General features: G+C 44.5%; 1 protein-coding gene across 2 annotated transcripts in view; it reads left to right on the top strand.

The window, feature by feature from the left end:
* deptor (DEP domain containing MTOR-interacting protein) overlaps positions 1 to 22,779 on the top strand; it is a 123,790-nt gene extending 101,011 nt beyond the window's left edge. For both annotated transcript variants that reach the window (XM_063042425.1, XM_063042430.1), the window contains exons 7-10: positions 2,237 to 2,374; positions 7,079 to 7,149; positions 7,992 to 8,096; positions 21,536 to 22,779. In XM_063042425.1, the coding sequence (XP_062898495.1) occupies positions 2,237 to 2,374; positions 7,079 to 7,149; positions 7,992 to 8,096; positions 21,536 to 21,667 (446 nt within the window). In that variant the 3' untranslated portion in view covers positions 21,668 to 22,779. The remainder of the gene's footprint in view (positions 1 to 2,236; positions 2,375 to 7,078; positions 7,150 to 7,991; positions 8,097 to 21,535) is intronic.
* The last annotated feature ends 2,101 nt before the right edge of the window (positions 22,780 to 24,880 follow it).

The following is a 24,880-nucleotide window of genomic DNA, read 5'->3' as shown; positions in this document are numbered from 1 at the left end:
TTCCATACAACCTTCACCATTTTATTAATGTGTACTTTATGCTTATTGTGTTTTTTTAATGCTGCCACCAGATAAGGTAGTGGTGGGTGGGTTAATGTGTGTAGTTGTTGATCAGCCTTACTGCTTGGGGAAAGTAACTGCTTTTGAGTTTTTGTGTCTCGCGTTCCTAGCGTGGAAGGCGAGTTGCCTTCCCCCTGATGGGAGTGGGAGTGCGGATGAAGAGTACAGACAGGGTAAATGCAAGTAGGCATTTTCCACTGAGCTTGGGTGAGACCAGAGCTAGGGGTCATGGGTTAAGAGTGAAAAGTCAAATACTGAGTTGGGGGGGGGAGATTTCTTTACTTGAGGGTGGTGAGAGTGTGGAATGAGCTGTCAACAGAAGTGGTGGATGCAGGATTGATTTCAACGTTTAAGCAAAGTTTGGATGGGTACATGGATGGGAGGGGTATGGTCGGGGTGCAGGTCTGTGAGACTAGGCCAGAGAAAGTTGTCTGAACGAGTGTGATGCTGTTGAGGAGAAATATTAAGTAATGATCGTGAATATATTCTTTATCTCAAACTTCCCCCTGCCCCACCAGCCGGACGGTATGAAAACTGAAAGGGAGCAAGTGAAAAACCTGCCTGTGCGTACATTAACGGTGTGACCAGGTTCCGGTTCAGATTCGGATGTATTTGTCTCTTCTACATCAAAGCCTACAGTGAAATGTGGCATTTGTGTTACCAGCCAACAAACAGCCCTTGTTCAAACCATTGCAAAGGAAGAACCCACAGATACGGAAGTCCTGAAATAAACGCTTTAGGTACACAGCAGGTCGGGCAGTATCTGTGGAGAGGGCACACTTCAGCATTTTCCAGAACATTGACTTCATTAACCAAAGGCAAATTTAGTATGATTAAGCTTTTTTTTTGCTCTTGGATTTTACTGTACAGAAGGGTAATGCTGTAGATGGTAACGCCATGGATTTTTAGAAGGGCTATGATGAAAGGGCAGAGTAGAGATACATCTCTACCAAAGGAGGTGGAAGGTATCCCTTCCCTCTGCTAGCCTGCAGCTCACCCTTGGGCGAAGTGTAGCACCTGTTTAGCACCCCGCTTCCCCTCCCCCCCCCCATCAGGGTCATATGGGGCCTTGGGAGCAGGTGGTGGATGGTCGTATGAGTAGCCGGTGCATATCACAGGTCCTGGTTGTACGACCACTGACACCAGGCAGGCAATCTCTGAAGAGTATTGATAATGGCTGGCGTCACTCGTCTTGTGAAGACACTGCCCAGAAGATTTTCCAATTCTGTGGAAAACTTTGCCAAGGACAATCATGGTCATGGAAAGACCATCATACAGCATGGCACATGATGATGATCTGGCTGCCAGAATTATGGCTGATGGCATTAGAAGGTCTGTTGGAACCTGCTCTCCATGAGTAAACCCTGGATTATAGTTAGCATTCCCTCTGTGTTATTTAAAAATGCAAAGGAAGGGGCTTCCCTTCCTCCACCATCAACTCTGCTCTCAAACGCATCTCTCCCATTTCACGCACATCTGCTCTCACCCCATCCTTCTGCCACCCCACTAGGGATAGGGTTCCCCTTGTGCTCACCTACAACCCCACCAGCCTCAGTGTCCAACATATAATTCTCCGTAACTTCCGCCACCTCCAATGGGATCCCACCACCAAGCACGTCTTTCCCTCCGCCGCCTCTTTCTGCTTTCTGCAGGGATCACTCCCTACATGACTCCCTTGTCCATTCGTTCCCCCCCCCCCCCAATCCCTCCCCATGGATCTCCCTCCTGGCACTTATCCTTGTAAATGGAACAAGTGTTACACCTGCACTTACACTTCCTCCCTCACCACCATTCAGGGCTCCAGACAGCCCTTCCAGGTGAGGCGACACTTCACCTGTGAGTCGGCTGGGGTGATATACTGTGTCCTGCTCCTGGTGCGGCCTTTTTATATTGGTGAGACCCAACGCAGACTGGGAGACCGTTTCGCTGAAAAATAAATCAGCTATGAAGCAATAATGGGGTAGACTTGATGGACTGAATGGCCTTTGGTTTATTATTTTGTTTAGCATCACAGCGAAAAGAAAGCTAAATATTGAAGCTTCCAAAGGTGTGACGAAGTTTTTCAGTACCATTTAGCCATGTAAAGGTAATCATTACAGCATGAATTTACTCTTACCATCCATCTTGACATTGCCTCACTGATGGGATTGAATTGACTTTTGCTCTGATCGTATAGTGAGCCCGACAAAGGAAATCAAGATTATCTCAGCCGTCCGACGATGTAGTTTGAGCAGTAGCGGGGGCAGCAGTGGTTACTACAGCAGTAGCCCCACGTCCAACAACAGCCCTCCGGTCCTCTCCAATCCAAAGTCAGGTAAGGCTGCAGATCTTCATGCCATCTTCTCAGATTCCTCACAACGCTGCAAACTGGAATAAAGGAAAGAATCATCTGACTGGGGTTTACACGTGTCACTGACATATGTTGTGAAACTTGTTGTTGTGCAGCAGCAGTGCAGTGGAAGGAATAAATTTACTGTAAGTTACAATAAGCCATAGTGCAAAGTAGTGAAGTGGTGTTCATGGGTTCATTGTCCATTCAGAAATCTGATAACAGAGGGGGAAGAAGCTGGTCCTAAAACATTGACTGTGTGTCTTTGGGCTCCTGTACCTCCCTGATTGTAGTGATGAGAAGATGGCATGTCCTGGATGGTGAGTGTTCTCAATGATGAATCTTGAGGCGTCACCTCTCAGAGATGTCTGTCCTCGGTGGGGACATGGGACCATGATGGAGCCGGCTGAGTTCACAACCCTCTACAGCCTTTTCTGATCCTGCGCACTGGCCTCCCCACACCAGGCAGCATGCTCTCTGCTGTACATCTGTACAAACTTGCTGGAGTCTTTGGTGACGTACCAGATCTCATCGAACTTCTGATGAAGTATAATTACCGTCATGCCTTCTTTGTAATTTCATCAATACGCTGGGCCTGGGTAGATCCTCAGAGATGCTGGCACACAGGAACTTGAAACTGTTCACCCTTTCCACTGCTGATCCCTCAATGAGGACTGGTGTGTCTTCCCTCGACTTCCCCTTCCTGAAGTCCACAATCAGTTCCATGGTCTTACGCTGAGTGCAAGGTTGTAGCAACACCACTCGACCAGCTAGTCTGTCTCACTCCAGATCTTCACCATCTGAAACACTGCCAACAATAGCTGTATCAGAGGCAAATCAAATTAGTTTGATCAAAACAGATTCTTCACTGTGTATTTGGACAAAGGCCCAACAATTGTTATTTATTTATTTATTTAACAATGCAGCTCACGGTAGGCCCTCCCAGCCCTTCAAGCCAGACCGCCCCAGCTATTTAATGTCCAGTTCGGATGGTCCCAACTGTTTTTCAGCTAATAATACTGAATTATGGAATGCACAACCCTTAATTTTCACATAGCAGACTTCCACAAGAGCACTGTGAGAATGATTAACTGTTTTTATGAAGTGTATTCACCAGGGAAAAGTACCTTGGCAATTGTGGGGATGACTAACAGCCGACTGAAAAGCTTGAGCATATAGACATGAAGAAAGAGGATGTACTGGAGCTTTTGAAAAACATTAAGTTAGATAAGTCACTGAGACCGGACGAGATATACCCCAGGCTACTGTGGGAAGTGAGGGAGGAGATTGCTGAGCCTCTGGCGATGAGCTTTGCATCATCAATGGGGATGGAAGAAGTACTGGAGGATCGGAGGGTTGCAAATTTGTTCCCTTGTTCAAGAAAGGGAGCAGGGATAACCCAGGAAATTATAGACCAGTGAGTCTGACTTCAGTAGTGGGCAAGTTTTTGGAGACGATCCTGAGAGGCAGGACTTATGAGCATTTGGAGAGACATTATATGATTAGTCATAGTCAGCACATCTTTGTCAAGGGCAGGTTGTGCCTTACAAGCCTGATTAAAGTTTTTGAGGATGTAACAACAGAATTGGCTTGCCCACAGAAGGCAAAGGGTGGTTGTAAATGGTTTGTATTATGCATGGAGATCGGTGACCAGTAGTGTTCCACAAGGATCTGTCTTGGGACCTCTCCTTCTTGTGATTTTTATAAATGGCCTGGATGAAGTAGAAGGGTGGGTTAGTAAGTCTGCTGATGACACAGAAGTTGGGGGTGTTGTAGATAGTCTGGAGGGCTGTCAGAGGTTATAGCAGGACATTGATAGGATGCAGAACTGGGCTGAGAAGTGGCAGATAGATTTCAATCCAGATAAGTGTGAAGTGGTTCACTTTGGTAGGTCAAATACGATGGCAGAATATAGTATTAATGGTAAGACTCTTGGCAGTGTGGAGGATCAGAGGGATCTTGGGGTCTGAGTCCATAGGACACTCAAAGCTGCTGCACAGATTGACAGTGTTGTTCAGAACGTGTATGGTATGATCGTCTTCATCAACCATGGGACTGAGTTCAAGAGCCGTGAAGTAATGTTACAGCTATATAAGACCTTGGTCAGACCCCAGTTGGAATACCATGTTCAATTCTGGTCATCGCACTACAGGAAGGATATGGATACTATAGAGAGAGTGCAAAGGAGATTTACAAGGATGTTGCCTGGATTGGGGTGCATGCCTTATGAGAATAGTTGAGTGTACTTGGCCTTTTCTCCTTGGAGTGGTGGAGGATGAGAGGTGACCTGATAGAGGTGTATACGATGATGAGAGGCATTGATCATGTGGATAGTCAGAGGCTTTTTCCCAGGGCTGAAATGGGTAACGCGAGGGGGCACTTAAGGTGCTTGAAAGTAGGTGCAGAGCGGATGTCAGGGGTAAGTTTTTCACACAGAGAGGTGGGTATATGGAGTGGGCTGCCAGCGACGGTGGTGGAAGCAGATATAATAGGGTCTTGGAGACTCTTAGATGGGCACATGGAGCTTAGAGAAACAGAGGGCTCTGCAATAGGGTGATTCTAGGCAGATTCTAGAGTAGGTTACATGGTCAGCACAATCTGGTGGGCTGAAGGGCCTGTAATGTGCTGTAGATTTCTATGTTCTATGTTCTAGGGATAAATATCCGGTAGCGTGTCAGGGATAAATTTTTTGCTGTTTATTTAATGCCTTGGGATCTTGTCCCATCCATGGGAGTTGTACTACTCCATAAACCAATGTATGAATTTAGGAAGGTCACAGTGCAAAGTGTATGTATGTGTGTGTGTGTGTGTGTCTGTTTCTAAATACAACCATCACAGGGAGTGCTAGCAACGACCCAGATGCAAGGAACGACAGACTCCCATTTAGACGTGGAAACAAGAGGTTATACTTAGGAATACTAACAGAGCATCGGCGGCTCGACTGAGCAACATTGGGAGACGAATCACTGTCAACACAAGGACCCCGTGGTGAGTGCTATACGGGGCCCTGCATTAAATAATAAAAATAATAAACATTAAATAAATGTGCCAGTCACAGTTAACTTGGCAAGATTAAACCAAAAGCACAAGGGCTGAATGATTCTAGTGAAGACAACAATTAGTAAATACAGGTGCTTGAGAAACCTAACAGCCCACACTCTACGGTTTGTCACAGAGGCCTGCAGGGCTCATGACAACAACATCACCTGAGTAAAAATAACTACAAAATTAGTTAGGTTTATTAATTATGTTGAAAGGAATAGTTTTTGAATTTCTACTTACTTGATAGGTGATAAACGGTTTCTGTTTCCACAGATGTTTTCTGACCTGCCATTTGTGGGTTCTCTCGTTTATTTATTTATTATGATGAACCATAATAGAATCAGTTAAAGACCGCACCAACTTGGGCATTCGACCAGTGTGCAAAAGGCAACAAACTATGGAAACACAAGAAGAAAGAAAGAAAGAAATAATTAATTAATAAACAAACAAACAAATAAATAAATAAGCAAGCAAGCGATAAATATCGAGAACATGAGATGAAGAATCCTTGAAAGTGAGTCCATATGTTGTAGGAAAATTTCAATGATGGGGCAAATGAAGTTGAGTGAAGTTATCCCCTTTGCTTCTATAGCCTGATGGTTGAGGGGTAATAACTGTTCCTGAACCTGGTGGTGTCAATCTGAGACTTCGATACTTTCTTTGTGATGGCAACAGCAAGAAGAGGTCATGCCCTGGGAGGTGCTAGTCCCTTTAATATTTTCACTGTCTTAGAAGTTGAAGTGAGCAGTTAAATTGAAGACCTTGCTTTAGTATTCCTGGTGGCATGGTGCGAAGACAATAACCTATCCCTCAACGTCAGCAAGGTGAAGGAATTGGTTGTTGACTTCAGAAGGAGTAGCGACCGCACGACCCCATTTACATCGGTGGTGCACAAGTGGAACAGGTCAAAAGCTTTAAGTTCCTCGGGGTCAATATCACAAATGACCTGACTTGGTCCAACCAAGCAGAGTCCACTGCCAAGAAGGCCCACCAGTGCCTTTACTTCCTGAGGAAACTAAAGAAATTTGGCCTGTCCCCTAAAACACTCACTAATTTTTATAGATGCACTGTAGAAAGCATTCTTCTAGGGTGCATCACAACCTGGTATGGAAGTTGTCCTGTCCAAGACCGAAAGAAGCTGCAGAAGATCGTGAACACGGCGCAGCACATCACACAAACCAATCTTCCGTCCTTGGACTCACTTTACACCGCACGCTGTCGGAGCAGTGCTGCCAGGATAATCAAGGACACAACTCACCCAGCCAACACACTTTTCGTCCCTCTTCCCTCTGGGAGAAGGCTCAGGAGCTTGAAGACTCGTACGGCCAGATTTGGGAACAGCTTCTTTCCAACTGTGATAAGACTGCTGAATGGATCCTGACCCGGATCTGGGCCGTACCCTCCAAATATCCGGACCTGCCTCTCGGTTTTTTTGCACTCCCTTACTTCCCATTTTTCTATTTTCTATTTATGATTAATAATTTAAAATTTTTAATATTTACTAATTTTAACTATTTTAATATCTTTAATATTTAATATTTGTAATCCAGGGAGTGTGAAGCGCAGAATCAAATATCGCTGTGATGATTGTACATTCTAGTACCAATTGTCTAACGACAATAAAGTATAAAGTATTGTTTGTTTCAGTGCTGAAGAGGCCGGTAACTATAGAAGAACTTTTAGCCCCTGGAGCACCCTATACAAAGAAGACACTGACAGTAAGTAATGTTACATAATTTATATACGATACTCTATTTAATTTTAGCCAACTATAAGTACTCTCTGTAACTCTACAAGACTTTCAACTTTGGCAGTTGAACAAACCTTAAGATTCTGATGCATGTAGAACAAATTGTGTGGGTAGCATTGTGATTAGTGTAATTGTATTACTGAACCATAATGGATTGATTGTCAGTTTGATCATTGGGGAGGACTGTCTCTCTTTTTCGTCTTGGCAAAGCTGGTGCCCAGAGTGTTTCTGAGAGTGTGCATGTTTTTGTCTTGGTGGGCCCAGCTTGCAGCTCTCACACGTGGTGTGTACTAACATGACTCAGCAACAATGTTTAATCATTCTACTCCTAAGTTACCCAACGTGCACTAACATGACTCAGTAAAAACGTTCAGCCATACTACTCCAGTGTTGCTCTCACTGCCCGTATATAACAATTACGGTGCCAGACACCTACGCGAGTTCAGTTCCACCGCTGTCGGTGGAGTTTGTATCTTCTCCCCGTGACTGCATGGGTTTCCGCCGGCGACTCCAGTTTCCACCCACAATCCAAAGATTTAAGGTTAATTGGCCACAAAGGTGTAAATGGGCAGCTTGACCTCATTTGGCCAGAAGGGCCTGTATCTCGAAATATTGCTTTGAATCTATTAAGAAGCATCCGCAAGCCTTATTTTAAACATGTTTGTTGTGACTGTCGGAAGATGTGGTGACTGTGTGCATTTGGAAAATCTTCCTGAGGAGCACAGAAGCTGGTTTAAACAACAGGAATCTAAAGATGACCTTTGGTTAAGGACTTAATGTTTATTTTTTTAAAATGTGGCTGTTTTTCAGATTGTGGGAGATGCAGTTGGCTGGGGATTTGTTGTACGTGGAAATAAACCATGTCATATTCAGGCCGTGGATCCCACTGGCCCTGCTGCTGTAGCTGGAATGAAGGTAATGCTTTTTCCCTGGCACGCACAACAGACAGATGGCTCAGTGCTGAGAGTTCGAGCGTTCCCAGTTTGCACCATAGTTTAGACCACAAGTGTGGCTACATACACTCAGTGGCCACTGTGTGTACCGCCTGTACCTAATAAAGTGACCACTGAGTTTATGTTCATGGTCTTCTGCTGCTGTAAACCATCCATTTCAAGCTTCGGTGTGTTGTGTATTCAGAGATGCTCTTCTGCCCACCACTGTTATAACGTGTGGTTATTTGAGTTACTGTCACCTTCCTGTCAGCTTAAACCAGTCTGGCCATTCTCCTCTGACCTCTCTCATTAACGAGGGGTTTTCGCCCACAGAACTGCCACAGATTTCCACTAATGTCCCACCTCCCCCTCGTACCCCATCCGTTATTTATTTATATACACACATTCTTTCTCTCTCTCTCTCTCTCCTTTTTCTCCCTCTGTCCCTCTGACTATACCCCTTGCCCATCCTCTGGGTTTTTCCCCCCTCCCCCACTTGTCTTTCTCCCTGGGCCTCCTGTCCCATGATCCTCTCATGTCCCTTTTGCCAATCACCTGTCCAGCTCTTGGCTCCATCCCTCCCCCTCCTGTCTTCTCCTATCATTTTGGATCTCCCCCTCCTCCTCCCACTTTCAAATCTCTTACTCACTCTTCCTTCAGTTAGTCCTGACGAAGGGTCTCGGCCCGAAACGTTGACTGTACCTCTTCTTAGAGATGCTGCCTGGCCTGCTGCGTTCACCAGCAACTTTGATGTGTGTTGCTTGAAATTCCAGCATCTGCAGAATTCCTCGTGTTTACATTTTTAAACTCACTGGATGTTTTATGTTTCTCAGAATCAGGTTTATTATCACCGGTGTGTGTCGTGAAGTTTGTTAACTTAGCAGCAGCAGTTCTATGCAATACATTATTATAGAAGAAGACAGATAAATAAGTAAATAAATAAATAAATTTATTTTAAACGTCGTGCAAAAACAGGAATAATATATATTTTTTAAAAGTGAGATGGTGTTCATGAGTTCATATCCAAATCATTCACACCATTCTCTGTAAACTCTAGGAGATTGTTGTGTTTCAAAATCCCACAAAATCAGGAATCTGATAGGAGAGGACAGAAGGCCATAGAAGAAAGGAAATGGGGAGGAGCACCAGTGGGAGGTGATTTGAGGTACCAAGGATCATTCCTCGGTCAAAGTCACTTAGATCACATTTCTTCCCCTTTCTGATGTTTGGGCTGAACAACAACTGAACCTCTTGACCATGTCTGCATGCTTTTGTTCATTGAGTTGCCACAACGTGATTGGCTGGTTATATATTTGCATTAATGAGGTGTACAGGTGTACCTAATAAATTGGCCACTGAGTCTACAAATTAATGGTACCACTTAAAGAGCATTTTGAACCAATTGCGAACACAGCGATCCCCATTTATATAGTTATATGTTTACGGTTTTCAGGATCAACACGGATATTCAGGTAAACGATCTTTGGTTGGAATTCTTAAATGTCGAATAACAGAGGTCCCCCCCTCCCCCTCCTGTTCTGTGATGGCTCTGGGCCTGTACTCACTGGAGTTTAGAAGAGTGGGGGGGGATCTCATTGACGCTTCGTGAGTATTGAAAGGCTGAGATAGAGTGGATGTGGAGATGATGCTCCTATAGCACAGTACAACAGAGATGGGGAGGATTTTATTTATTCAGAGGATGGTGAATCTCTGGAATTCATTGCCACAGATGGCTGTGGAGCCCAAGTTATTGGGTATGTTTCAAGTGGTGGTTGATAGGTTTTTGATTAGACAGGGCATCAGAGGATATGGGGAGAAGACGGGCAAATGGGGTTGACAGCCGAGGTGGAGCAGAATGGCCTAATTTGCTTCTGTCTTTTGGTCTTCTGGTCTGAAACAAATGGTGTTTTTCCACCAGAGTGTCAGAAGTCCTGAAAAACACAAAATAGTTTTTGAAAACCGTACAGCCAGCTGATAAGATTTATTAGTGAACACTGTATTGACAGATACATAAAAAACACTGCTTGCAGGGATTTGTAAGTAAATAATGGATACTAAAATTCTAAAAAGAAATTGCCAGACGTTCTGGCACTAATGTATTTCTGTGGAATTTTTTGTAGGCTTTTGTTGCTACATAAAAATGGTAAACAATTAAAGCTAGGGATCTTTCTCTGAAAATAATGTGGGTTTCCCCATAACATTTCTGCACATCGAGATGGTTCATCATCATCATCAGGTGCCGTGCCCAGTTTGAGCTTTGACTGCCATGGCCCACACACTCCTGTTTCGGGTCAAGTGGGTCAATTCATTGCTATTCATTTCCAGTTCTCTGGCTGCAGTCTCCATCATCATTTGCCTTTGTCTTCCTCTTGCTTTCTTCCCTTCAATCTTCCCCATAGTTACCGCGAATTCTAACTCTTCTTTCCTAATCACATGTACAGTGAAGTTACGTTGCCTTTTCATGATCTCATACATTATTTCTCTTTTTGTGTTTGCTCTGTTCATGACATTCTCGTTAGATATTCGTTTTGTCCATGATATTCTTTGCATCCCCCTCAAAAACCACATCTCTGCTGCTTCAATTCGTTTCCTCATATTACTAGATATTGTCCAACATTCGTGATGGTTAATGTGTCAGTTTATGGTTTGCAGTGTTGCCAAGAAAGGCTAGCTTAAGGACTGGGAATGTTTCAGAATTTGGCAAAGAAGAATAGAGACATTGATAAGGCAAATTACAAATCAGGTGTCTCTCAGAGGAACACAGGCTGCATGATCATCTACAGAACGGTAAACAGGAAAAGTGTAGCAAAACTTACTGTGGGTTCCTTAAAGACTAAACTATGAAAAACTACACTCAGCAGCCACTTTATTAGGTACAGCTGTGCACCTGCTTTTTGATGCTAATGTCTAATCAGCCAATCATGTGGCAGCAACTCTTGGTTGACATGGTTGAGAAGTTCAGTTGTTCAGACCAAACATCAGAATGGAGATGAAATGGGATCCAATTGACTTTGACTTTGGAACGATTGTTGGTGCCAGAGGGACTGGTTTGAGTATCTCAGAAACTGCTGATCTCCTGGGATTTTCACACATAACAACCTCTAGAGTTTACAAGGCATTGTGTTAAAAATAGAAAAAAAAACATTCAGTGAGCAGCAGTTCTGTGAGTATAAACACCTTGTGTTAATGACAGAGGTCAGAGGAGAACGGCCAGACTGGTTGAAGCTGACAGGAAGGCGACAGTAACTCAAATAACCTCACATCACAACAGTGGTGTGCAGAAGAGCATCTCTGAATGCACAACACATCAAAACTTGAATTGGATGGGCTATGGCAGCAGAAGACCTCAACGAGTTCCACTCCTCTACATAATAAAGTGGCTACTGGATATATATTGAGGGAGAAGGAAATGCAGAGCCATTGAATAGATCGGCTTTCTCAGAAGTTGAGACAAAAAGACAAAGGTGATGCTTCCCCATTTCATACTGTGTCACAATATCAAGTCTCTGCTCAAGTATGATCACGCATTTTGGTATAATTGCAACAGCAAAAAATGAAATAGTTTCAAGTGGACCATCAGTAATCAAGTTGAATATTCCTTGTCTTGATGAGTTTCAATTTCAAAGATTTTCAGGAAACACGACGCCTGGCAGCTGAACAGACTGGCATCCAATCTACCAACACTAACATGCTTTTCTCTGCCACCCGTACTCATGGCAGCGGTATGTTCTGCCTATACAGAGCAGTGTATCAACCCGCCATGGCTGCTTGAGTAGCACCGAGCAGGCCCACAGCCAGGAACTGCTCATTCCTTTATTGAGATTCACTGTGGAACAGACCCTTCCCCCGCTTCGAGTTGCACCACCCAGCAGCCCCCAGCTTAACCCTCGCCTAATGACGGGACAATTTACTTTGACAACAACCAGCACATCTTTGGAACGAGAGCACCCAGAGGAAACCCATGTGGTCACAGGGAGAATGTACAAACTCCTTACAGGCAGTGGCGGGAATTGACCCCGGGTTAGCGGTCCTGTAAGGCATTGTGCTGACCATTAGACCATAAGATACTTGTATAGGAGCAGAATTAGGCCAGTTGGCTCATCGAATCTGCTCCGCCATTTCATAATGGATGTTCCAGTTTTCCTCTATGCTTCTCCCTGTCTCACTTCAAGCCCTGACCAGTCAAGCATCTATCAACCTCTGCCTTAAATAAACATAGAGACTTGGCCTCCACAGCTACCTGTGGCAAAGAATTCCACAGATTCACCACTCTCTGACTCTCTGGCTAAAGAAATTCCACCTCATCTCTATTCTAAATGGATACCCCTTTATTCTGAGGCTGTGTCCTCTGGTCTTAGATTCTCCCACCATAGGAAACATCCTTTCCACATTCGCTCTGTCAAGGCCCTTCACCATTCAATATATTTCAATGACGTCACCCCTCATTCTTCTGAATTCAGGTGAATACCGGTCCAGAGGCATCAAACTTTCTTCATATGACAAGCCATTCAATCCTGGAATCATTTTCGTGAACCTCCTTTGAACCCTCTCCAGTTCCAGCACATCCTTTCTAACCTGCTCACAATACTCCAAGTGAGGTCTCACCAGTGCTTTATAAAACATCAACATTACATTCCTGCTTTTCTATTCAAGTCCTCTTGAAATGAGTGCTAACATTGCATTTGCCTTCCTCACCACAGACTCAACCTGCAAGTTAACCTTTACGGAAACCTGCACAAGGACTCCCAAGTCCCTTTGCATCTCAGTGTTTTGTACTTCCTCTCCGTTTAGAAAATAGTTAACTCTTTTGTTTCTTCTACCAAACTACATGACCATACACTTCCCGACATTGTATTCCATCTGCCATTTTTTGCCCATTCTCCTAATCTGTCTTAAGTCCTTTTGTAGCCTCTCTACTTCTTCAAAACCACTTGCCCCTTCACTTACATATTGTACGCAAGCTTTGCAATAAATATCAATTCCATCATCCAAATCATTGATATATAACGTAAGAAGAAATTAATCCCAACACAAGCCCTTGTAGAACACCAGAAAAGGCTCCCTTTATTCCCATTCTTTGCATCCTCCCATTCAGCCACTGCTTTACCCACACTAGAATCTTTCCTGTAATACCATGGGCTCGTAGCTTGTTAAGCAGCCTCATGTGTGGCACCTTGTCAAAGGCCTTCTGAAAATCCAAGTGCACAAAATCAACTAATTCTCCTTTGTCAACCCTGCTTGTTATTTCTTCAAAGTTTTCCAACAGATTTGCCAAACAAGATTTTCCCTTGAGGAAACATGCTGTCTATGGCCTATTTTATCATGTGCCTCCAAGTACCCTGAGACGTCATCCTTAATAATAGACTCCAACATCTTCCCAACCACTGAAGTCAGACTAACTGGTCTATAATTTCCTTTCTTCTGCTTTTCTCCCTTAAAGAGTGGAGTGACTTTTGCAATTTTCCAGTCTTCTGGAACCATACCAAAATATAGTCATTCTTGAAAGATCATTACTAATGCCTCCACAATCTCTTCAGCCACCTCTTTCAGAACCCTGGGGTGTACACCATCTGGTCCAGGTGACTTATCTACTTTCAGACCTTTCAGTTTTCCGACCGTGCTACACTGCCACGCTCCTTGCAGCAGGCACAGAAAACACAAAACGCGGGAGGAATTCGACAGGCCAGGTTGCATCTATGGAGGGGAATAAGCAGTCGACGTTTCAGGCTGTGGCCTTTTATTAGGATGGAAAGGAAGGAGAAGAAACCAGGACTGGAACGTGGTGATGGTGTTGGGGGTGGGAGCGGGGGCGAGTACAAGCCGGCAGGTGATAGGTGAAGCCAGGTGAGGGGGATGTTGGGTGGTGGAGGGGTGATGAGGTAAAATGACAGGATGGGACAGGTGGAGGTAAAGGGCTGAAGAAGGAGGAATCTGATAGGAGAGGAGAGCGTTCTATGGAAGAAAAGGAAGGAAGGGGGCACCAGAGGGAGGAGAGGGACAGGAGAAGAGAAGAGAAAGTGTGAGAGAATAAGTAGAATGGTGAATGGAGACGTGTTACCTCACCTGGAATGATTTTTTTTTGGAGCCCTGAATGGAGGAGAATGGGCAGGTGTGGCAGTTCTGCTTGCAGGGATAAATACCAGGACGGAGATCTGAGGGAGGGGATGGATGCTCCTTAAGGGTGAAAGGTGAAATATTTAAAGGGAATCTGAGGGGGAGTTTCTTCACTCAGAGGGTGGTGCGAGTGTGGAACGAGCTGCCAGCAGAAGTGGTGGATAAGGGTTTGATTGCAGTATAAAAAAAGAAGTTTGGATAAGTACATGGATGAGAGGGGTATGGAGGACTATGTGGGCCGATGTGACTAGGCAAAATAACTTCAGCATGGACTAGATGGGTCAAAGGGCCTTTTTTCTTGCTGTCATGCTACGAGAGTTTGACTGAAAACATCACTATTAAATATAAATATGCACAGGGTTCCTGTCAACTGTAATGTTAAAATTCACTTTACAGAATTTCTTATTCATTTTAATTATTTTATGTAGCGATACAGTGCAGTGTAGCCTCTCCAGCAACGTCCCACAACCCCTGACAACCTCGATTTAACCCGAACCTAATCACGGGACGATTTACAATGACCAGTTAACCTACTTGGTAAACCTTTGGACTGTGGGAGGAAAAGGAGGACCCGGGGAAAACTCTGCATTCCACAGAGAGGACGTACAGAGACTCGTTACTGAAGATCGCCGGAAATAAACTCCGAAGCCTGAAACGCCCCGAGCTGTAATAGCATCATGCTGACCGCTACACTGCCGTGGGGCCCAGTAAGTCAGGGTCTTTCTGTGTAGAGACGTCTGGCACTCGCACCAAGTGTTAAAGCTGAAGTTGTGCAGGGGTCAGTGTCTATGTGGAAAGCAGCCAAGCAGGTATACTGCCCGACTGGAGATAGAAAATGAACAAATGTTTAACCTGATCCCCGTATGATCGAGTTTCATTGCAATAGTTTTGTTCAATCAAAACTTGAGCCTGCAATAAAAGCTGAGGCTTGCCCATGAGCAGCGGCCTTTGAGGCGAAGCACCAGATGGTATCTGGAATAAATAGAATCAATGCCTTCTGCTTGGTGGGGGGAGAGATGATATTGATTTTTCTCTCTGCAGGAAGTTTGCAATTCCACTTTAATTAAAGTCTGAATCCAAACAAGTGATTGGAAATTATGCTGTATAACCAGGGTTCACTTCTGTTTTGTGCTCTTTCTCGAAGGTTGATTTATGCTTTCTTTTTGAATAATATGCTTGTGATTAATCTATTTTGGAAGATTAGCCTCTCTCATGTTCAGGCCAAGAGTATTGTTGATGTCCAGCATCTAACAGCAGGTGCTGATTTGTCACGGCAGTGCAATAGGTCAAAATGGGTCATGTCAACAGTGTTGGATCCTGCCTGTGGACCTGCACTGATCTCGCACAGTAATCACAGAGTATTGAACAGTACAGGCCCTTCGGCCCACAATGTTACACTGACCTACTAACCTACTGTAAGATCAATCTAACCCTTCTCTCCTATATTGCCCTCCATTTCCCTATCAGCTCTGTACCTACCTTAGAAACTTACAGACTTAGAAACTCACTCAATCTATCCTCATAACACGTGCTCTCTAATCCAGGCAGCACCCTGGTAAATCTCCTCTGCACCCTGTCGAAAGCTTCCACAGCCTTCCTATATTGAGGCGACCAGAACTGAAGACTATCCCAAGTGTGATCAGTGTAACCAGGGTTTTATGGAGCGGCAATATTACTTTGTGGCAGTTAAAAATTGGGAGAGTATTAAAAATGGGAATCACGGTTCCAATTGTTGATGCTCTCCACTTGCATCATTTATCCTTTGCTGTTGTACCTGGCAGGTCTGGTTAAACGTGGTGGTGGTCCATCATGTCCAGTGATAACGGGAAGCCTGTGCGGGAGAGTTTTAAAGTGGAGACGCCGTTGCAATGGGGCAGTTCCACTCTCTCAACTTCAGAAGTCCGGGTCTAGGGTATGAGGAAGCTTCACAAACTGAGGTCTTCCTTGGTTGCAGTGGATGACCTTGATTTCTCCTGTGCCTCGTCATGTCTTTCGATTTCCACAGAGTGCCTTCCTAGCCAGTAGATCTCATCCGCCCAGTCCGCCGGAGTTAACTTCCCATCCTAGGAAAGGCATGTCCCTATCTCACTGGGGTGTGGCTCCTGTACCCATTTATCACCACAAGGATTTAGAATACTTTCAGTGGGTTGGTGCCCCAGTCAGTTTAAATTGTTTTTCACCTTCCAGAAGACATTGGAGCTGAATTAGGCCATTCAGCCCATCAAGTCCACTCTGCCACTTATCTATCTATCTATTTACAGTGGCTATGAAAAGTATTCAACCACCTTGGAAGTTTTCATGTTTTCATGTTTTGCAACATTGAATTTCAGTGGATTTAATTTGGCTGTTTTTTACATTGATCGACAGAAAAAGACTTGTGTCAAAGTAAAAACAGATCTCTACACAGTGATCTGAATTAATTACAAATATAAAACACAAAATAATTGATTGCATAAATATTCAGCCCCTTCAAGTCACTATTTAGTAGATACTCCGTTGGCAGCAATTACAGCCTTGAGTCTGTGTGGGAAGGTCTTTATCACCTTTACACATCTGGATACTGCATTTTTTTTGAATTCTTTACAGAGCTACTCAAGTTCTGTCAAATTGCATGGGGATCATGAGTGAACAGCCTTTTCAAGATGCTGGAAATCCAAGCAACGCACACACAAAATGCTGGAGGAACTCAGCAGGCCAGGTATCAGTGCTGGCTCTGGATCTTTTCATTGCCAGCTGCTGACGGGACATCAATCGTCTCAATTTCACCGCCCCCCTCTCCAGTTCCAACCTCACTCTCCAGCCTCTCTGAACTAATTCTTACCTCACCATCAAACACGCAGATAGGAGGGGTGCTGTAGTAGTCTGGTGGACTGACCTCTACCTTGCTGGGGCCCAGCAACAACTGTCAGATACTTCCCCTTACTTACCCCTTGAACTGGATCCCACCAGGCAATTATCTCCCACACCATCACTGACCTTATTAGCTCGGGGGATCTCCCATCCACCTCATAGTTCCCTCATCCAGCACCTCCCATTTCCACCTCTTACCCAAGATCCACAAACCTGCCTTTCCAGGTAGACCCACTGTTTCAGTTTGTTTCTGCCCCACTGAACTCATCTGTATTGTTCAACTCAGTTTTATCCCCCCAGTTCCGTCCCTCCCAGCCTACATCCATGACAAATTTCATGATTCAAGCCCCTGAGCATCTTATTTTCACCATGAATGTCCAGTCCCTATACACCTCCATCTCCCACCAGGAAGGCCTCAAAGCTCTCAGTTTCAGTTTCTTTCTAGACACCAGACAAGTTCCCCTCCACCACCACTCTCCTCTGTCTGGCGGAACTTATCCTCACTCTCAATATTTTTTCCTTTGGCTCCTCCCACTTCCTCCAAACTCTCGCATGGGCCCCAGCTATGCCTGCCTTTTTGTCAGCTATGTGGAGCAGTCTATGTTCCAAGCCTACACTGGTGTCACTCCCTTTTCATATACTACATCGACGACTGCATTGGTGCTTCTTCCTGCACCCATGCAGAGATCGTCAATTTCATCAACTTTGCCTCCAACTTTCACCCTGTCCTCAAATTTACCTGGTCCATTTCCGACACCTCCCTCCCCTTTCTCAATCTTCTCCATCTCTCTGTCTCGATCTCTGGAGACAGCTTATCTACTGATGTCTATTATAAACCCATGGACTCTCACAGTTACCTGGACTAGACCTCTTCCCACCTTATTTGTAAAAACGCCATCCCCTTCTCTCAATTCCTCCGACTCTGTCACATCTGCTCTCAGGGTGAGGCTTTTCATTCCAGAATGAAGGAGATACCCTCCTTTTCTAGAGAAACGGGCTTCCCTTCTGTTACCATCAACACTGCCCTCAACCACAGCTCTACCATTTCGCACATGTCTGCCCTCAACCAATCCTCCCATCACCCCAGCAAGGGTTCCCCTTGTCCTCACCTACACTCACTAGCCTCCACGTCCAGCACGTAATGCTCTGGAATTTCCACCATCTGCAGTGGGATCCCACCCCCAAGCACATCTTTCCCTCCGCCCCACTTTCTGCTTTCTGCAGGAATCGATCCCTATGCAACTCCTTTGTCCATTTGTCCCTCCCCACTGATCTCCCTCCTGGCACTTATCCTTGCAAGCGGAACAAGTGCTACACCTGTCCCTACACCTCCTCCCTCACTACCAGTCAGAGGCCCAAACTGTCCTTCCAGATGAGGCGACACTTCACCTGTGAGTCTGCTGGGGTCATATACTGTGTCCGGTGCTCCCCGTGTGGCCTCCTGTATATACCCGACGTAGATTGGGAGATCACCTCACCGAGCACCTGCACTCCGTCCACCAGAAAAAGCGTTATCTCCCAGTAGCCACCCATATTAATTCCCATTCCCATTCCAACATGCCAGTCCATGGCTTCCTACAGTCGCGATGAGGCCACACTCAGGGTGGAAGAGCAGCACTTGCAACCTGATAGCATGAACATCAATTTTTCAAACTTCTGGTAATAGTCCCCCCATTCCCTTAACCATTCCCCATTCCTCTCTCACCTTACCTCCTTACCTGCCCATCGCGTCCCTCTGGTGCTCCTCCCCCTTTTCTTTCTTCCATGGCCTTCTGTCCTCTCCTCTCAGATTCCTCTTCTCCAGCCCTGTGTGCCTTTTGCCAATCAACCTCCCAGCTCTCTACAATGCACAAAAAGTGCTGCAGTATCCATGGAAAAGAGTACAGTCGATGTTTTGGCAGAGGCCCTTCATCAGGCCTTGGAGAAGAAAAGATGAGGAGTCAGAGTTAGAAGGTGGGAAGAGGGGAGGGAGAACCACAAGCTGATAGATGAAACTGGGAGGTGGGGAGGGTCAAAGTAAAGAGCTGGGAAGTTGATTGCTGAATGAGATACAGGGATGGAGAAGGGGGAATCTGATAGAGGACAGAAGACCATGAAGGAAAGAAAAGGGGGAGGAGCACCAGAGGGATGGGGAATTGCAAAGGGGGGACATTACCAGAATTTCAAAAGGTCAATGTTCATGCCATCGGGTTGGAGGCTATACAGACGGTACAAGGTGTTGCTCCTCCAACCTGAGTGTGGCCTCATCGTGACAGTAGAGGAGGCCATGGACTGACATGTCCCAGCTCTTCATTTCACCCCTCCCCCCCCATCTTCTCACTCTGACTCTCTGACTCCCCATGTTTTTTTCTCCAGTGCTGATGGAAGGTTTTGGCCCGAAATATCGGCTGTACTCTTTTCCATAGATGCCGCTTGGCCTGCCGAGTTCCTCCAGCATTTTGTGTGCCTTGCACTTTTCAAATCCAGACACAAATTCTCAATTGGATTGAGGTCTGGACTCTGACTTGACCACTCCAAGGCATTAACTTTGTTGTTTTTAAGCCATTCCTGTGTAGCTTTGGATTTATGCTTGGGGTCATCCTCCTTCTGGAAAACAAATCTTCTCCCAAGTCACAGCTCTCTTGCAGACTGCATCAGATTTTCCTCCAAGATTTCCCTGTATTATGCTGCATTCATATTACCCTCTACCTTAATAAGCCTTCCTGGGCCTGCTGCAGTGAAGCATCCCCACTGCATGATGCAGCCACCACCGTGCTTCATGGTGGGGTTGGTGTGTTTTCGATTATGTGCGGTGTTTGGCTTATGCCAAAGATAATGTTTAGTCTGATGGCGAGAAAGCTCAATTTTGGTTTCATCAGGCCACACAACCTTCTTCCGGCTGACTTCCAAGTATCCCATAAACTCTAGCTGAGATTTCATGTGAGTTTTTTTCAGAGGCTTTCTCTTTGTTTAAGGATTAAAGTCTGTCACGAGCCTTGTGGCCATCAGGCCGGTGCTTATGCCGGTTTCCATGGCGTGAAGTGAATGAGGGTTTGAGACTCCCCCCCGGATAGGACGCCGGTCTATCGCGAGGTTAACCCCCAGCATTTTTGCTGGTACCCATTCTCAGTAGGGTAGACTGGAACATTGTGTGGTTAAATGCCTTTTTCAAGGACACACATGCTGCCTCAGCCGAGGCTCGAACCCACGACCTTCAGATCGCTAGTCCAATGCCCTAACCACTTGGCCACGTGTCACAGCTTTCTCTTTGTCACTCTCCATAAAGCTGCAATTGGTGAAGCACCCAGGCAACAGTTATTGTACGTGCAGTCTCTCCCATCTCAGCCACTGAAGCTCGTAACTCCTCAGAGTTGTCATAGGTCCCTTCATGGTCTCCCTCACTAGTCCCCTTCTTGTACAGTCACTCAGTTTTTGAGGATGGCTTGCTCTAGGCAGATTTCTAGCTGTACCATATTCCTTCCATTTCTTGATGATTGACTTTGCTGAACGCCAAGGGATATTCAGTGACTTGAAAATGTTCTTGTATCCATCTCCTGGCTTGTGCTTTTCAATAAACTTTTTGTCAAGTTTGTTGGAGTGTTCTTGTCTTCATGGTGTCATTTTTCGCCAGGATACTGACTCACCAGCAATTGGCACAGGTGAGACACATTTAACTCATTATGTGACTGCTGAAACCAGTTGGCTGCATCAGTGATGATTTGGTGTGTCATATTAAAGGGGGTAAATACTTACGCAATCAATTATTTTATGCTTTATATTTGTAATTAATTTAGATCACTTGGTAGCGATCTGTTTTCACTGACACAAAAGTGTATTTTTCTGTTGACCAATGTCAATAAGCCCAAATTAAGTCATAATCATAGTCATAGTCATACTTTATTGATCCCGGGGGAAATTGGTTAATTTCAGAGTCCATTTTGTGAAATTCAGTCCACTGTGATTCAATGTTGTTAAACAATAAAACATGAAAACTTCCAAGGGGAGTGAATACTTTTTAGAGACACTGTATATACCTTTACACAGAGAGTGAAAGGGCATTTAAGATGCTTGTAGATCAGCACATGGGTGAAAGGGAAAAAACAGAGGGCTACGTTAGAGTGATCTTAGAGTAACACACAGAAAATGCTGGAGGAACTCAGCACGTCAGGCAGCATGTATGGAGAGGAATAAAGCGTTGACGTTTTGTGTGGAGACCTTTCATCAGGCGTCCTAATGAAGGGTCTTAGCCCGTAATTCCTCTCCATAGATGCTGCCTGACCTGCTGAGCTCCTCCAGCATTTTGCGTGTGCTGCTCTGGATTTCCAGCATCTGCAGAGGCTCGTTTCAATTGATCTTGTGTAGGTTAAAGATGTCCGCATGACATCATGGCCCAAAGGGCCATGCACTGTGCTGCAGTCATCTACGTTTCTGTGAAATAACTGCTGGAATGATATTGTTTGTTTCTCAACTTTGTTTTAGATTCGGCAATTTGTTGTTTCTGTGAATGGTCTAAATGTCCTTCACCTGGACTACAGAACTATCAGCAACCTCATCCTCACTGGCCAGCGCACCGTCGTAATGGAGATCATGGAGGAAGTGAACTCTGAATAGGAGAAGTTGCCAGTCATGAAGTGTGATGGGAATATTGTGTGAAACTGGAAGAAGGGAACGTATACTGTAGCTTTTTAGGGTTATAACATTGCCTTGTTTAAAAAACTTCATTTTTGTTGAGAACTGCCTCATTTGAATGTTTAAAGTTTTCTAAACACTGGAACTAGGATATGCTTTACATGAAATCTGTTGTCGTAGTAATATATTAGAAACTTAGAAGCATGTTTTGTACATAATTATTTTGTCTTTTGTTTACATTAGGGTGTAGGATGTAACACGGTGTTTTATTTTACATGCAGAAGAAATACCTCAACTCTGGAATAAATGATTTGTTTGTTTTACCACCAAAAGCAAAGGGCTTGCACTCTGAGCTCGCTCCCTCTGGGGTCACTATCACTTTAACAGTATTTGTGCAGTGAAGTAAGTGAGAATATGCAGTCTTGTTATGGTATACTGGATGGGGCTTTAAGAGCTGATGGCATCAGCCTCCCTGAAATTGGAACTCCTGCTGACCTTAATACCAAATACTCTCTTCTCTGAAAAAGAAGAAACTAAGAGTTGCAATCTCTTAAGTTGTGAATATAAAACTGATTTTTGTTTTCTTCCTCTTTGAAAAATTTACCCCATTTTTATTTGGGAAAAGCTGGTAAATAAAATTTCAGTTGAAATAAGCAGCTGGACTTTTAACATATTGGGAGTTAATTCCAAACTCTGTGGCTGACTGTGTTTGTCCTTTGCCCAGTCCACCTGCAAGTCCCTCCCCAGCCCCCCCCCCCCACCGACTTCCCTCTCCACCCTCCCACCCCCTCTGGCACCATGTGGATTAAGCTACAGCTTGCCTGATCAAAGATGAAGCAAGCAGCTACCAGCATTTGAACTCTGAGGGTTTATTTGACAGCAGGATCACTCGTTGATTGTCATTGAAATGTTCGATTCTATCAGTGTTTCTCCGTTTAGTGTTTTTAGTTTTAACTGTATTTTGTTTTCTTGAGCTGTGACTTAAATTTTCTAGAAACTTAATTCATTGAAAAAGATGGTGCACCTTGTAGCCTGTATTTACCTCAGTCATAACACTTCATGCAGGCACATTTTGAGGCTTTGAATAAATTTGATCTTGTATGTATTTTTAGAATTGGTGTTTGGTTCTTAGTAGTCAACCAGGCTATGATACAGATTTGCAAAAGCGCAGGAGTTCCTGCAGATGCTGCAAATCAAGATTAACACAATAACACACAGAGTGCTGGAGGGGCTCAGTAGGTCAGACGGCATTGCGCAGAGAAATAAAGTGCCAACGTTTTGAACTGAGATGCTTCATCAGGACTTTCAAGTCTCTTCTGTGGTAACGGAAGTTCTAAATGAACAGTGGACATGCTGGCGGACTTGTTAGAGTTAATATAGCAAATCAATTTTGTTGTACAAATCTATTTATTTTTTGAGATACATCGCAGATTAGGCCCTTCGAGCTGCTCCGTCCAGCAATCCCCCGATTTAATCCTAGCCTACTTACAGGATCTTTTACAATGAGCAACTGGCCTATCAACCAGTACATTGTTGGAATGTGGGAGGAAACCGGAGCACCCGGAGGAAACACACGCGGTCACGGGGAGAACGTACAAACTCCTCACAGGCAGCGGTGGGAAATGAACCCCATGCCACCCCAAAAAACAGGAACAGGTACAAAGAAGCCATTTAGTCTGTCAAAAGCTTTTGGCCACTAGCTGTGTTTCATCCTGCGGGTTATTAGGTTTCAAAAAATATTAAAATATAATCCCGTTGATTAAAAAAAAAGTCACACTTTAATAGGTATCACAGTACTTCAAGAACTTAACAATGTTCACAATCTTCTGCTGTGCTCATTTGGTTTTGTTGTAAAGACAAAGTTTGACAATGACATACAGTGTTGATGACTGTAGAGATTGTTCTGGGAGGGGTGCTGATCAGGCCAGGTTGCTGGGACAACATTACTCTTTTAAATTGGCTTGGAGTTATGAAGCAGAGAGTGGTAGCACTGGAAATCAAAGCGTTTGTTTCCTGAATACTTTTAGGTGGATTTTGGACTGCTGATCATGAAAATCACCACGAAATTTACGTATCATGCACCATTTTTAAAAATTGCCCATATTTGTTATTTCAATACATAACTCAAGTTATTTAAAATGCCCACAATGTAAGCTGAAAAGTTTTCTAACTTGTCCAGGCATGCTTAGGCAGGGTGGATGCTGCATGGCAGACAGGTTTTAGAAAGGCTATACATTTTCGTGAAGGATTTCAATATTTGAGACAGATGTTTCCCAGAATAACTGATGCCAAGATTAAGGAAGGTGTTTTTGTTGGTCCACAAATCAAACAGGTCATCAATGACAGGCTATTTGAAGAACTTCTGGTGGGACTGGAGAAAACAGCATGGAAGGCATTCAAAGATGTTGTTGGAAGTTTTCTTGGCAACTACAGAGCACTAAGTTTAATGCAGCTGGTTGACAACATGCTTCAAGCATACAAACCCATGAAGTGCAACATGTCACTAAAGATTAATTTTCTGCATTCCCATTTAGACTTCTTCCCTGCAAATCTTGGCGATGTCAGTGATGATCATAGTCATAGTCATACTTTATTGATCCCAAGGGAAATTTGGTTTTGTTACAGTTGCATCAACCAAGAACAGAGTATAAATATAGCAATATAAAACCATAAATAATTAAATAATAATATGTAAATTATGCCAGGAAATAAGTCCAGGACCAGCCTATTTGCTCCGGGTGTCTGACCCTCCAAGGGAGGAGTTGTAAAGTTTGATGGTCACAGGCAGGAATGACTTTCTATGACGCTCTGTGCTGTATCTCGGTGGAATGAGTCTCTGGCTGAATGTACTCCTGTGCCCAACCAGTACATTATGTAGTGGATGGGAGACATTGACCAAGATGGCATGCAACTTGGACAGCATCCTCTTTTCAGACACCACCGTCAGAGAGTCCAGTCCCATCCCCACAACATCACTGGCCTTACGAATGAGTTTGTTGATTCTGTTGGTGTCTGCTACCCTCAGCCTGCTGCCCCAGCACACAACAGCAAACATGATCGCACTGGCCACCACAGACTTGTAGAACATCCTCAGCATCGTCCGACAGATGTTAAAGGACCTCAGTCTCCTCAGGAAATAGAGACGGCTCTGACCCTTTTTGTAGACAGCCTCAGTGTTCTTCATGGTGAAAGATT

Source organism: Mobula hypostoma, chromosome 1 (assembly GCF_963921235.1).
Source record: "Mobula hypostoma chromosome 1, sMobHyp1.1, whole genome shotgun sequence".
Taxonomy (NCBI): Eukaryota; Metazoa; Chordata; class Chondrichthyes; order Myliobatiformes; family Myliobatidae; genus Mobula; species Mobula hypostoma.
This window is presented reverse-complemented; position numbering and strand designations above follow the sequence as displayed.